This window comes from Podarcis pityusensis (assembly GCF_964106645.2).
Source record: "Podarcis pityusensis genome assembly, chromosome: 6".
Lineage (NCBI taxonomy): Eukaryota > Metazoa > Chordata > Lepidosauria > Squamata > Lacertidae > Podarcis > Podarcis pityusensis.
The window spans coordinates 35,931,936-35,947,572 of NC_138030.1; the positions used below are offsets into that span (position 1 = coordinate 35,931,936).

At 39.1% G+C, this 15,637-nt stretch overlaps 1 protein-coding gene across 2 annotated transcripts in view; it reads right to left on the reverse strand.

The window, feature by feature from the left end:
• Positions 1–14,220, reverse strand: part of CTTNBP2NL (CTTNBP2 N-terminal like) — a 30,195-nt gene extending 15,975 nt beyond the window's left edge. The window contains exons 1-2 of one of the 2 annotated variants that reach the window (XM_081009847.1): positions 14,164–14,220; positions 5,417–5,524 (exon numbers count right to left, since the gene is read on the reverse strand). In XM_081009847.1, the coding sequence (XP_080865973.1) occupies positions 5,417–5,515 (99 nt within the window). In that variant the 5' untranslated portion in view covers positions 5,516–5,524; positions 14,164–14,220. The other variant, XM_081009846.1, reaches the window with a different exon arrangement.
• Positions 14,221–15,637: the final 1,417 nt, after the last annotated feature.

Here is a 15,637-nt window from a genome sequence, read left to right on the forward strand (position 1 = left end):
GCAAGCACAAACAGCTTTTGGCTATAGTCCAAGCCCAAATCTGCACGGTTAGTCCAGTAGCATTTGAATTCCAAAGCCATACTAGCTAATTTCAGCATTCTCTGGTTTACTTTGCAGTATGTTTCTACTAGCGGAAAATGGGCTGCAATATGAGCCAATACTGATTTCTAACATAAACATACCTTGCAGAGTAAGTTTCAAAGATCCTGACTAATTTTTACACACACATACACACACACACACACAATCACCTGCTGTTCAAATCCTGTTCAGCTTTCAGGAATCAGCTAAATATTGTCTCCACTCTTCTGTGCATGACTCCTAGCTATCCTGGTAAGTAATCCCGACTGCAGTTCCAATCATTAAAACATTCATCCTAGTTTCTGAAAAGAAAACCACGCTCAACTAGGTAATCTATGGTCTATCATTGCTTAATTCACTTCAAGATTTTATTTTTATTCCTCTCCTTTCTTCATGAAAAAGCTCAAGGCAAATAATCTTCTTGTTACATAATTAAGACTGTTCCTCAAGGCTGAAACGCTAATGTTACTCTCATCAATTTTCCTCTTTCCTATACCATCAGTCAAAAGTTCAGCTATCCCACTGTGTACTATTTCAATTATTTTTGTCCAGTTCCTTGGAACGTACATCTTTCAAACACTGTATAGCTTGAAATAGTTCTCTCTCTCTCTTTTTGTAAATTCTTCATCTAGACAAACGCTAATTAAATTCATGTGCAAAGAAATTTGCAATGATGCAGGAATTAATCACAAAGGTGAAGTAAAACAAGACAGGTTTCCCCCAAATGAGCTTCAATTTAAATGAGCAATTTTTCATTATCTTGCAGTATTTGTATAGTTTGCCACTTGAGAAAGCATAATGCCCAGCTTATTGTTCAAGTTAGTGCAGGTGGCAGGGACGGGTGAATCTGTCAGTTGCTCTCAGGTTCTCAATCATAAGTTCAGTTCTTCCCATATCCATGTCAGTTTTTTGTTTTTTTTAATTTAACAAGTTGTTGAAAATTCATCACTGAATTTCTACTAATATACACTTATTTGTGTGTAATTTTAACATAAACACATTTTTGCAAAGCAGTTTCCCAAAATATAATTCATTTTAATGTTGTTTTCCCTAATGTATGCATTTTTGCACACAGTTCTACTGGGCAGGAGAACTGCATTGCAAAATTCAGAGAAGTGCAAATTTCAAAGGATGTCTGTTTTAGTTTGCATCTTAAGGAAAGTGTCCTAGGTAAGTTCACCTTTAAATGCAAACTGAATTTCTCATACATGCATAGCAGGTGAATAACTCCTTTTGTTCTCAGCTAGCATTGATGCATAACCATATACATAAGTTGGTACGAAATGCCAAATCTATTATCCTAAAGTGTAAGAATGGGAGTTCTTACTTAGTCTGTAAAGCAATTCACCCAAAAGGATAACACCCTCAGGAGACACTTTTCAGGGGATTCTGAGGGCTGCAGCAATGGGGGCAGGAAATTCTCCTTCCTCAGAAGTCATTTCACAGGCTTCTGTTGGATATAAGCCAGTGTCATTTGTGATTAGAAGTAGTATCTTGGCACAGATTTTGAAAAGGATGAGCACATGGACTTCCCCATAGTTGGCTGCAGAAAGAGGCCCATTTCCTTCCTTTTCCAAAATTACCAAATGGGAAGACACGTTGGTTTTGCTTGCATGTACTAGATAAAGCTTTAGTAAAGTCACTAAAATACTGGATTCATTCCTCAGAAACAGTAATAAGAAAGTGGTAAATAAAAAAGCATAAAAAAACAAAAAGAGGAAGAAGCCAAGTAAAAGGAGAATAAAGCATCCTTTTTTTATTTTAAAGGCAGCCAGCTCAGACAGAACCAGAAATCATTGTCTAATGAGGAAGTATTGCACATATTTTGCAGAAATGAAATCAGTTTAGTCTATACCACATGAAAAACCTGAAACTGGAACCATATCTGAATGTCTCCCAAGAGAAAAGAGACAAGACAGCATTATTAAATGGTTTTATTAAAACAGGCTTACTTTTTTAAAAAAATGTTTGTGCATACATTCAGCTTTTATCCCTCAGTATTCAGAGCAGGATAAGCAGTAAGCATCTGATTTTCCTCTTCCTAATATGTGGAACAGGAAAGGAGAATGACTTATCTCCCTTTCTTGTTCTGTTTGGAACAAGATGAGGAGTCAACTCAGGTGTAACTCAGACAGCCAAGTCTGTAGTCTATAGACTACAGCTGCCATATGCACACCAATTGCCTATGTTAAAAAATGGAAAGGCAGAAAGGGAGCTCGAAGAGAAGATCTGAAGGAGTGTCTCCACCCGCATCGTTCAGCCCAGGCACTGAGGTCCAGCTCCGAGGGCCTTCTGGTGGTTCACTCACTGCGAGAAGCAAAGCTACAGGGAACCAGGCAGAAGGCCTTCTCGGTGGTGGCGCCCGCCCTGTGGAACGCCCTCCCATCAGATGTCAAGGAAATAAACAACTATCTGACTTTTAGACGACATCTGAAGGCAGTCCTTTTAGGGAAGTTTTTAATGTTTGACGTTTTATCGTGTTTTTAATATTCTGTTGGAAGCCACTAGAGTGGCTGGGGAAACCCAGCCAGATGGGCGGGAGATGAGAGATAGATAGATAGATGATAGATAGATAGATAGATAGATAGATAGATAGATAAGCACCAGAGCATCCCCTCTTCCTTCTGCATTGGTAATGCCTCCATACATCTTTGTATCCCTTCCCACCAAAAGCATGAAGCCCCTTCTTTTTCTAGGCTTTATAGGCTGAGAGTTTTAACTGCCAAGTACTTCAAATATTTATGATAATTCTATGACATTCCTGTACCTCTGGCAGTGACAGTGGTGGGTTGGTGTGCAGTGGGGGTACAGGGTGGATTAAGAGAAGCCAGAGCACTTACAGGTTTCAAAGCGACTAGACAGGTTTTCAGAGATGGCAACTTGTTTTCTTTCTTTACATGTTTGTGAGACTTTTAGCAAAACTGATATTTGTTTTGCTGATCTGTGTTTTGATTTGATCTCTCATGCAACTTGCTGTGGCAACAGCAAGTGCCCAGACTACTCATTCAAATGCCTTCTAATTAATTTTAATACAGACAAGTGGGGACTTGCAACAATTCACAGCAGGTAAAGGCAGTGGAAAGGAGATTCCCCCCCCCCAACAACTTGATTCCCTGAGTGGGTTTGTTTGTTTACAGATTCCATGAGGCTGGCAGACAGAAAGATCCAGCTGCAGCACCCCAGAAGAACCCAGGATCAAACAGCATAGCAGCAGTGGATGTTGCAGCAAATGTTCTGCAAATTCGATCCCTGGTTGCTTTTATTGGGTGTTAATTGTCTTTAAATTCCTTTAAACAATCACATGTTTTTACACTGGCCATAGAAGATATTGAGGTAGAACAGTCTTACAGCAGTAGCAGTAGCTCTCTTTTAGCTTTTAGGCAGCACTAAAACATTCATTACAGATTTTGCCCTTGCCTGGGTGACTCCATCTGGCACACTGCTCAATTCATACAGTTTAATGTGGGAGGTATCTAGTGGAACTCCCTACCTGTTGACAACAGGCAGGCCCCATTGCTGTGCTCTATCTGGCAGCTGCTTAAAACTTTTTGTTTTAAAACAATTTTTTGGCAAGCCTACCCAGATATGTAGAATGCAGACATGTGCTTTGGTCTCTTTTTGCTTACAGCTGATTTAACTTTCTTAAGAATTGTTTAACTGTCTTTTATTGATGATTTTAATGTTTTAATTTTAATTTTTGTAAATGGCTTATTAGTTTTATTACAATCAAACAGGATATAAATGTTGTGAAACAATAATAAAATTATAAATACTAATAAAATATACTAAGGTAATCTATGTTCTTACTCATTAATAGCCATGCACAAGTCTACCCAGGACATCATTTGTCTTCACATGCTCCAACCCATGCTTATTTGTCTCTAACTTTTACATAACAGGCACCTTCAGACTGAATGAAAAGCTAAGAGGAATGACCTTATATGATTGATTGCCACACCGTTTCACTAAGAACAATGCCATTTTATACAAGTTGTATTTTCGCCACCTCTCCTCTCCTCTTGCCTAGACATTATGCTCAGAATAGCTAGGCTTAAAAAGTTCCTTATAAAGTTATGTAATTATTATTATTTATTATTTATACCCTGTCCATCTGGCTGGGTTTCCCCAGCCACTCTGGGCGGCTTCCAAGGAAGGTTAAAAATACATTAAAACATCAGTCATTAAAAACTTCCCTAAACAGAGCTGCCTTCAGGGGTCTTCTAAATGTCAGATAGTTGTTTATTTCTTTGACATCTAATGGGAGGGAGTTCCACAGGGAGGGTGCCACTACCGAGAAGGCTCTCTGCCTAGTTCCCTCACAGCGAGGGAACCGCCAGAAGGCCCTCGGCACTGGACCTCAGTGTCTGGGCTGAATGATGGGGGTGGAGACACTCCTTCAGGTATACAGGGTTTAGGCCGTTTAGGGCAGTCATAGGCAAACTCTAGCCCTTCAGATGTTTTGGGACTACAATTCCCATCATCCCTGACCACTGGTCCTGTTAGCTAGGGATGGTGGGAATTGTAGTTCCAAAACATCTGGAGGGCCAGAATTTGCCTATGCCTGGTTTAGGGCTTTAAAGGTCAGCACCAACACTTTGAATTGTGCTCGGAAACGTGCAGAAAACACCAACAGACAAAAAATTGTGGTGGTTTATTCTTCTTGCTTATTCTTTAAGTAGTTAAGCAAATACATACATTTACCAAGCAAGCTTTGTTTTCATCACCGCCAACCGAAAATGCAAAAAAGGGGTAAGCATAAATTAAATGCAATGAAAACACTTAAAAATACTAGGCGGATAACGTCTATTGAGAACCAAATCATGCCAATATGTCTCCTAGCAACAGACTTTAACCCTGTACAAATATTGTACTGCAGAGGCGGCCTCAGAAGAGGACTGATAGAAGCCAGCGAGGATAGTTAGGTATTCAGAGGAAATATCTGTATTGCTGCTTCTGCCTGTTGAGACTCCTACAGCTGCTGTTCACCAGGCCATTTTTAAGAACAACATGCTGAAACATGACAGTTAGAACAGGATCTTCAAGTTGCACTATTCTTCTGTGATGAAATGAGAACAATTCTGATTTAAAAATGATGTGCTTGAATTTCTAATAATCCAGGTGTTTAACCATAGCACTTTCTGTACCTGTTATCAATTTGGACATGAAATGCCAATATATAAGTGGCTACATAGCATTTGAGGTCCAAGACTGCTAATAAACTATTGAACAGTATATAAACCATTGCTAGCGAACAATATATCTTTGGGTAGAAAATGAGGATAGCACCTGCAGCAGCACTCTTGCATAGCAGCTCTTCCAGTAATTTATAGCTTACCTTCAAGGCTTCTATGACAACATCTCGGGCTTCTAGTTCCCCTTCAAGAATGCTAAATAGTGTCAGTAGTTCAGGTTTGCTGAGTTTGTCCAGATTCATCTTGAACACCTGGAGAGAGAGAGAGAGAACATTAAGCTAGATACTGTTTTTGAGCAGCCAGCAAGCATACTTTTATAAAGCCATAAAAAACTTATGACATACAAGTTTGAAGTTTCCAAGGTCTCAGTCTGGAAGCTCCTTTAAAAAACACACCCACCCAACACTTCTCCTTTTTTATGGCCAGCATAATTACTTTGCAAATCAGCAATCCTTCACCGTTTCCCCTGGGCTCACAAACATATGCACACCCAGATGGCCTGGGAACAACACAACTTTTAATACAGCAGCACTAGCAACCAAGTAACAACCCATTTAACTAGGATAATGAGAGGGCTCATTAACCAAACTTGGCATTTAGACTATATAGCTAAATATCCCACTGAGAACCATTCTAAAGCCCTACAATTTTAAACTTAAAATTAATGTTTGAAATACTACATAGAGTGTGGCAAAACCACATCCTACATACAGACACTCTCTGACAAAATTTCAAGGCATTCACTCATGCTGGAATCACTAGGAGTCATCCTACCTAATAAATTTGAAGCCCCATCTATTAGAAGTCACTACGAAACCAATCACTTGAAAGCATATTACCCAAATTCGGTTTTCTTACACATTTTGAGTCCAACTAATCACCTTATTCCATCAAATAGTCAAAAAATAAATTACAGCAAGCCAGCATCTTGAAATTATGATATATCTATCTCAAAGTTTCTGTATGCTTAAGAGACTATTGCATGCAAAATGCTCCACATCCATTACCACTCTGCAAGTGATTTGTATTATTCTGTGCTGATCTAAACAAAGACACATTTAGATTTGTTTAAGGCATAGTAGTGATCCAGCTGCTCAGAGAAGATGTATGAATGTACTGAATATGTCGTAAGAAACTAGGCCATCTGCTGAATTCTCACTGCATTCATTGGATCAGTCCCATACTGGAGTTCAAGATGAAATATTAGGTTCTTCAGCAGAACATTAAAGATGTCAAAGGCAGGGCAGGGAGAGAAAAGACACTGCTGGTCTCATTAGAGATTCTTCTCCAAATGAATGCATAAGTATGGCTCTTTGTGGTATTGTGGCAGCTTGAACCCAGCATAACTGCTCATTACAACAGTCAGCATACCATGTACATACCATGTACAGGTACATTCTGTACTGCAGATAAACAAGTTGACTGTCTAGGGGAAGTTTAAACACTTTGGAAAACTCACAAACGCCTGGTTTCATAATTTCAAACAAGACCAGACAGACCTAAATTGGTACCGACACAACAGAGGAGGTGATATGTTGATCTTGAAGTTAACAGCCACATTTCCCTGCTTTCTGAAATCCTTCCCTCAGGCACACATTTGCACTGTTACTATAACTTCCTGGCAACTCCAACAGGCCCTTCAGGAAGGCACTGCTACATAAAGCAAAATATGATGGACCACAATTTACTTTAAAATACAGTGGTACCTTGGGTTAAGAACTTAATTCATTCTGGAGGTCCTGAAACTGTTCTTAACCTGAGGTACCACTTTAGCTAATGGGGCCTCCCATTGCCGTGGTGCTGCTGCCATGCGATTTCTGTTCTCATTCTGAAGTAAAGTTCTTAACCCGAGGTACTATTTCTGGGTTAACGGAGTCTGTAACCTGAAGTGTCTGCAACCTGAGGTACCACTGTAAACCATTCCAAACAGTAGTACACCTTTGTCTTGGGTTTTTATATCTACCTGTAGAGTTTGATGAGTTGCATAAAGTTCTCAGAACCTTGACAAGAAATAGCACTTCTCTACAGAAAAGCTGTGAGATAGAAGTAGCAGCAAATGGTTGGTAACTGAAGTTCAGAAATGTTTTACTCAACAGCAGTAAACAGATGACCATATATTCCACTGATTGTAATATAAAAACCCAAAATCTGACAGATATTTTCATGTTGGGAAGGGTTGACATCTATACTGTAAGGTGAAGCTGCTTCTTGTTCTTATGAGTGTTTCTACATCACACTATAATTTATACACTTGTAGATTTACTTTAGGTGTCTTATACTACCTACCTTTGAATCCATTTATTATTTTCACAGTTACTAAACCTACAGTAGGCAGGGAACTATCCATTGCAGAAACATAGATCACATAATTTGGTTAGTATGCTTTCTTCTTCTCTACCCTGCAGCTAGTAAGTTCTGTGCTATCCTCAAATTTTTAAAATGTCACCAAGAAATGCACACACATTCTAGCCAGAGTGAAGCAGCACAATTATTTTGTGAAGACAGCAACTTGCTTTTCATTTGTAGGCTGAACAGGAACTACTGTCAAAAGCCTCCTTCACGTTAAACCTAAACAAACCATGACTATTGCATCATAATTCAACAAGAATGACATTCCTGAATGATATTGTTTCCACAAATGCACCAATCAGAAAAAACACTGATTGCAGCATTTCTGAAAGGCCAGCCCAATACAGTATAGCAATATGTACCAGCAGTGAGGGTTTTTCTTTCGTAAGATCTGTGTTTGGAGATTTTGCCTCAGATGCCTGGTGCTATTTCCTTGGCATAAACTACAATAAACAGAGGCCAGTATTTTCCTGCAATTATTGAAGATATTTCCTGTCCTTCTAAACTCTTTGACAACACATACCTGTTACTGAAACAAGGCTCCTCTGTGCACAAACCTCATTTAAATTCATTGTATCCAAGTAACTCTGGAATTTTCAGCACTTCAAAAACTTCCCTATGTGCTAGCTGAGAATATGCTGTCATTTTCCTGTAATGTGGAATGTATTACTTCCTTGTGGTATATATGCAAGCACAGCAATGTCTACAGAGGTTTACATGTATAGCACTAATTCAATTTATCTGTACAGTGGTACCTCAGGTTAAGCACTTAATTCATTCTGGAGGTTGATTTCTGTTCTCATCCTGAAGCAAAGTTCTTAACATGAAGCACTATTTATGGGTTAACGGAGTCTGCAACCTGAAGCGTATGTAACCTGAAGCGTACGTAACCTGAGGTACCACTGTATACTTTTGAGATTAAAAAGTTATTTCCATTAATCTATTGCTAAAAACTCACTTACTCTAGGGCAGTTGCAGCATCCTGAGTAATTTTTAAGTAGACTGTGAATGCAGCCTAAAAACCGCAACTCAGATTGTGTTTACCCAGATGTCAGAAGCCTCAGAAGAAAATTCAGTTGACATTAATAAGTAAATATATAGGGCAGCAACTTAAAAGCACAGTTCAATGCATGTCTACTAAGAAGTAAAAAATGAGTAAAGCCTTGTGGCACATCAAAGGCTTTATGGCACAAAGTATTTACACTCTACATGGTATAGAATGCCAAGTATACAATGGGACTCAAAAAATGTTATTTAGGCAGCAATCCTATGCCCACTTACCTAGAAGTAACTCACAATCACATCATGCACTGTCCATCTCAAGTCACACTTCAGTTGGGTCCAATTGCTTACTATAAAGTTTCACAACTCTGAACTTTGCATATAAAATCTCAGAGATGCAATTTTCTTCATTTGAGGGGAAAACATCACTTTCCCACAATCACTAGCCCCTTATCTCTGTCTCATACTAAATATATGAAGAAAAATGAACCTGGAAAAATCTAAAAACCAAGTATGTATCCTTGTGCCAAATAAAAATAGATTATTATTTTTCTATGCTACTTAAAATAAAGGTCATCCTTTTTTAAAAAAAGAAGGAGAGATTCATTCAGCAACAGCCATATAAATATCTGTATGTACAAATCTGATATTTTTTGCTCAGCCTCCAGTTGCACAAGAAATCCAATTAAATGACTTCTCAGTGATTGCAAAGGCATTCAGTACTTTCTAAGTACTGATATGGTAAAATCACAGGCTCCTCTACATTTATAGGAGCTCTGTGAGGATGCAGTTTTTTGTATTTCTAATTTTTTTCTACAGAACTCTTGAAAGTGCTGCTACCGCTTTGCTTCAGGTTTAAAATGCAACAGTAATCTTCACTGTCTTTTGAGAGGCATTTTCAGAACTTTTATTGAGAAGCCAAATTCCAACGCTAGGAAAGGTACTTGATGCACATTCTTTCCATCATCAGAAAGACATGCCTGTTATTTTATTTATTCTGTCACCAATTCTCTTGCACTTCCCTCTTTGCTGTACTGTAAATTTCCAGCACTGTTCTGAGAATCAGCTAGCAATGATGCCAAGTGATAGATCTAAGCCAGCACTTTGTCCATTAAAGGCAGAGTTTGCAACAGTCACATCTATGGGGCCTGTGAATTGGAGGCTGTTCTCAAAGAAATGCTGTTCATGAATATCACTCACACATGCCAGGCTGTGTGACTTGGAAGCACCTAAAAAGAGACTAGAAATAGCTAACTGGTGCTGTAAAGAATGAATGCTTGGATTTGTCAAGCCAAATCTGGTTCACAGCATTAGCTGGCATGTATCTGTTCACATTCAGCAATGGAAGCAGAACAGATATGATCAGAACTACCCTATGTTTGGTTTTTTTACTTATAGAAGAGGGGTAGCCAACATGGTGCCCTTCAAAAGTTTTGGACAACTCCCATCTGCTCCAAGTAGTTTGGCCCATGGGTAGGAATGATAGGAATCAAAGTTAATAACACCATAAACTGATGAAAGTTACTCCTTGCCACCAATGAACATGCTATGAATGAGGTCTTTCAACGGGAGGGCAACCCATCGAAAACTGTTTGAAAACCTCTATCAAAATCAGCTTGCTTCCTAAACCATAGTTCCTTTAGCCATGGTAATACATTCACCCCAACATAAGAATGAAATAAGACCAACATCTTTGGATGTGGGGGCTCCTCTTCAGACATTTGTGTGTTTAGTGCAAACATACAAAGAGGATTTCTAAGTGCATTTGGTTGAACAAGTTTAGAAACCTCCCTGTGACTGGGAGCCCAGTTAAATCAGAAATGAAAAGCTTGGATAGCTCAGTTGGCTAGATAGAGCATGGTGCTGATTGCAGGTTTGATCCCCGTTTGGGAAAGCTGCATATTCCTGCATTGCAGGGGGATGGACTAGATGTTCTCAGGGTATCTTCTAACTCTATCTACAATTCTATGAAGAGAAGCCCATGCACCTGAGGTGGCTGGGTCAGAGCTCCAATGCACCATCCAGATAAAATGTTTGAGCACAGCTTATGTCTTACTGGAAGAAGTTTCAACTTGTTTGCCTTCATCCAACATGAAGTGATGGGCAGCAGCAGGGATTTTAAAGGTTTTTGCCATCTTGAAATTATCAGAGGCACAAACCCTGAGTAAAATATAGATAAATGGCAGCACCCTTGTTTCATAAACCATATAGCTAGATGGCCATTTTTATAGAAAGCTGCACAAAACCTACTGTAGCATACAAAGTCACTGCTGGTTTACCTTCTTCAGTTCTCCAAATTGAAGACAGTAGCTTTATTTCTCCAAACTGAAGATAGTAGCTTCAATTCATTTCTCACAATCATCCCCCTAATAAAGAGCTTTTTTTCAGTTCACGTCATATCATATTCTGGTGATTCTAACTGGATATCATTCTGCCTAATCCAGGGACTGCTAAACATTTACTCTGAGATACAAGCTAGCCTTTCAAGGGCTTTCCTCATTCATCCTTGTACATACTCTTAGTACAGTAGTTGCAAATGTGTGAAAGGCAGCTTTTCCAAGTAAATCAAATAGAGCCTTTACCAGGGGTGGGAAAAGGACTGTTCAGTGTCCCCCAACCATTCTATATCTATAATAAAATAATGCAAAAGGGGACCTTTTACGTGACATGGCATGAAACCCAGAACTGAATCAAGGGCAGACCACTTGGACTTCACGAGCAGGAAGACATACGCCATCCTTCAGGAGGCAGCCATGCACTCTGATTAATTGTGCAGTTACCTCCCATGCACATGAACAATTGTTTCATTCTCACTTTCCTCCACACCTCCCTCCACCCTTACTTTACATCTTGGATTTCTCAGTCAGAAGGAGTGTAAGAAAAAAATTCAGTCTGACACAACTTGTTTCCAAAAGAGGCAGACAGTGTTCAGTGTGGAAATCCCCATTTTAGTCTGCCTGAGGTAAGCCAGCTGGAGACAGCAGCAACAATGAAAGCTGAAAAAGGCATGGGGAAGTGAAGAACACACAAGATTATCTAGTGGTGTCCTAAGATAACATTAAAGCTATGTCACTAGTGGGTCCTGGAATAGTCTGTTGCATTATGGGATCTTGAGAATTATAATTCTGAGTTTAATCCAGATCACTGTTTGCTGCCTGAAACGTTTAGAATGGCCATATGGCCATCTGGTTTCTTTCCATTTCCTCCATTGAAGTCACTGGCATGTGTGTAGTGTTGCACGTGAACAAACTATAGTTGCCGCAACATTTCTGCTTAATATTGGAGGCACAATAGCCAAAGCGGTGAGGATAACAAATTATCAAATTTACAAAATGCATAGCAATAGTTTTGAGTGGTGGCAGTTAAAGAGATCTGCAGGCGCATATTTGTATTATTATAGTCAAAAGGAAATACATACAAATCTGTTCATGAGCATAGGAATTAAAAGTTTTTAAATCATATTCTTCAATATATCCAAATCAGAACCTCAATCTTTGTTTCCTGCCAATCCAAATTAATTTACTGCTAGCAATCGTTAGAAATATAACATCTTCATTTTTAGAATAAAACTAGAACATACAACTAATTTCCTATACAACAGTGTGTTTGCTTTTAGAATTCCTGCAAACTTATGCTGTCAGTGCTGTTATGGGCACTAAACACACCTTCAACAAACACAGATTCAGTGTAGCAGTGGCATGCAAGAGCAATAACTTTAAAAGAAGCAAAGATATTGGAGGTAGTGGCTAGAGTAAGTAACAGTGATGGCAAACCTTGAGGAACCATGTCATACATTAATATTGATTTTTGAAAATACTAATAAGTCAGTTTTTAATTACTAAATTAGTAATCTCATTACTCAGAAGAGTTTTCTAAATAAAAAAAATCGTTCTAGGAAGAAATGCTTTACAATATTCTCTAATGTCATACAAAACTACATACCACCGCAGGTGACATGTAAGATCACTATAATATTAATTGAGAGGATGTCAAAACATAAAGTGATTGCCAGAATCCTTCACAGAGTCATGAATAAAGTTTGACATATAGTAAACAAATTGTCATGTACTGCAAATGTTTCAGTAGTCCAAAGCAGCCCTTTATTTAAGCAGTCAATGTAAATACTTTCTATTTTTGTTTCAGCCATTTGCTTTTCCTAGTCTTGATCTGTTTCCAGAAAGAAGTCCTATCGAACACTATCCTGGCACCCATTAAAAAGAAATAAAAACCCTCAATTCTTTTCTGATACTTATCAAATTGTTTTCAAGCAGATCTAAAACAATCCAAAACCAAACATTTCATACAGCAATCCTTTAAAGAAGTCTGTGACCACAAGGTTTATCTGACCTGCTCCTGCCCAAAACATACCTTTGTGCTCACGGTACCCCACAATCACCAGTAATTTTCATTTCCCCCTCTTCGTTGTTATCACACCAAAGACTCATTTTATTACTTAGAATAGATAAATACACTTTCTTCCATTCCAAACATGCTTTTAAAAACTTGCTCAGCTTGTGCATGTGCAAAATGCTTCATGCTGTATCACCAAGCTACCACAACCATCCTTACACTTCTGAGATTGTGAGGATTCTCAGTAAAATCTTGATCAGCAGCACTTCTCATTTAGGAAATTAAATATGGATTACAAGACAACCAAACCTTAGAATCTCTCTCTCTCACACACAGCTCTCAAATCCCAGACATGCAGGGTCATTTCACACATTATATAGTTGTACTTGTGTTTTCCCATGATAGGATCTGTTACAACTGTTCAAGCAAACACTTATTTTTGCCAAATGTACAAGTTATTTTTTGCAATAACTTTTATTGATCACCAGTTACATTTGAAGGTGCAGACTGATCTCTGAAGGGGCCCTACACCCAGTTCCTGCTTTTCCTTTTGGGACTTGCTCAGTGCACCCCCCTCTCCCTAGTACCTGATGTTCTAAAACAAGGGCAGGGTACCTTTTCTGCCAGAGCGCCAGATTATTACCATCGCTCTGAGGGCCAAGTGGACGAGGCCAAAAGTTAAGGGGGAGCTAAAGCTGAATGAAAAACAGAGCCTTTAAAAAAGTCAACAAAACCCCAGCATCTCCAAACGTAAATGCAAAACACACAGAGAGAACTTTTTTTTTATAAAAAAAGAGCAGCTGTAATCTTTAAAAATAATAATCAAAAGCTGTGCTCTCTAACCAAACAAACAGAGAGAGCATTTCAAACCTGCCGCTCCAAACTTAAACGCAAAGGAAGCTTTTCTAAGCCAGCAGCTCCAAACTTACATGCAAGGCAACGCACAGAAGGCAGACAACGCTGAAGTAGGCAAGCTCCCGATGGAAGACTTTATCAGTGACCGAGTGAAACAAAGCAAACAGCCTTTTTCACCGGGTGGAGGAGGGAAAAACACACAGAGAGAAACAAGCAGCCTCCCCCCCCCGCCCCCGGGTGGAAGGGTGGGAAACACGCAGAGAGAAACAGGGAGCTCCCTTTCCTTGTGCAAAAAGGCTCAGCGAGGGGAGGAACCGGAGAAAGCAGCCCTTACCAGAGCGATTCGCAAGGAGTGCCTTTTCCAGCCTGGCCTCAATGCAGGAAGGAGGAAATAGCGACGTCTTTCTGAGAGCCCAGGGCGTCCTTAGCAACCACCTTAGCGACGGACCCTCTGGCGCCAAATTCAAAAATGCTTCCAGGTAAAGCTTCAGTCGTAGCTGCTTGGCAGAAATGTAGCAGTGGAGGTTTTTCTGTCCCAACCAGTGCCGGATTTACGTATAAACTAAACAAGCTATAGCTTAGGGCCCCACTCTCTTGGCCCCGCCCCCCAAATAAAGGGAAATAAAAATATGTATGTACATTTCCATAGTATAAGATAAAAAACAATTAAAATAAAATCTACATACAGCAACAATGTTTTGTGTTGTGTAGACTCCTATGATGTAAGTAAGTAAGACATCCTTTTTGAAGTCAACTATGGCAAGTTCTTAAAGAAATGGGAGTGCCTGATCACCTCATCTGTCTCCTGAGAAATCTCTATGTGGGACAAGAAGCTACAGTTAGAACTGTATATGGAACAACTGATTGGTTCAAAATTGGGAAAGGAGTACGGCAAGGCTGTATATTGTCTCCCTGCTTATTTAACTTCTATGCAGAATTCATCATGTGAAAGGCTAGGCTGGATGAATCCCTAGCCGGAATTAAGATTGCCGGAAGAAATATCAACAACCTCAGATATGCAGATGACACAACCTTCATGGCAGAAAGTGAGGAGGAATTAAAGAACCTTTTAATGAGGGTGAAAGAGGAGAGTGCAAAATATGGTCTGAATCTCAACATCAAAAAAACTAAGATCATGGCCACTGGTCCCATCACCTCCTGGCAAATAGAAGGAGAAGAAATGGAGGCAGTGAGAGATTTTACTTTCTTGGGTTCCATGATCACTGCAGATGGTGACAGCAGTCACGAAATTAAAAGACACCTGCTTCTTGGGAGAAAAGCAGTGACAATGGTACTGAAGATCTGTGCTGTGAACTTACAGCTATTGCTTGAAGACTTACAAAGTCCATGTTGCCACAAAGTGTACTTCTTTTCACACTACAACCAAAACTCCTGGATAATTTGTCTAATGTATCTGTTGCTCTAATGATCCTTCCCAATTTCTCAAAGCTCCAACTTACAAAAACTTAAACTCAAAATATAATGTTGCAAAATATAATTGCTTGGCAACTATATAGACTTATCTGCTCAAAAATGTTGCAAAATTGCTTGGCAACTAGATCAATTGAACATGTCCAAGCATCAGCACCTGACCTAAAGGAATTGGTAACAAAATTGATGTGCCTGAAATGGAAACTTTGAAGAGACTCTTTACACCCCAATTCAAAATGATTTGTGTCCTAAAACATTTTCTTTTTTTATCAATCAAAGATTGTTGCATTACTTAATCTTGCAATTTATTTTTTTTAGAAGTTTCAAGTTTTTTGCCTTTTATTTTTCCCCTGCAATACTTTTTTTTAAAAAAAATT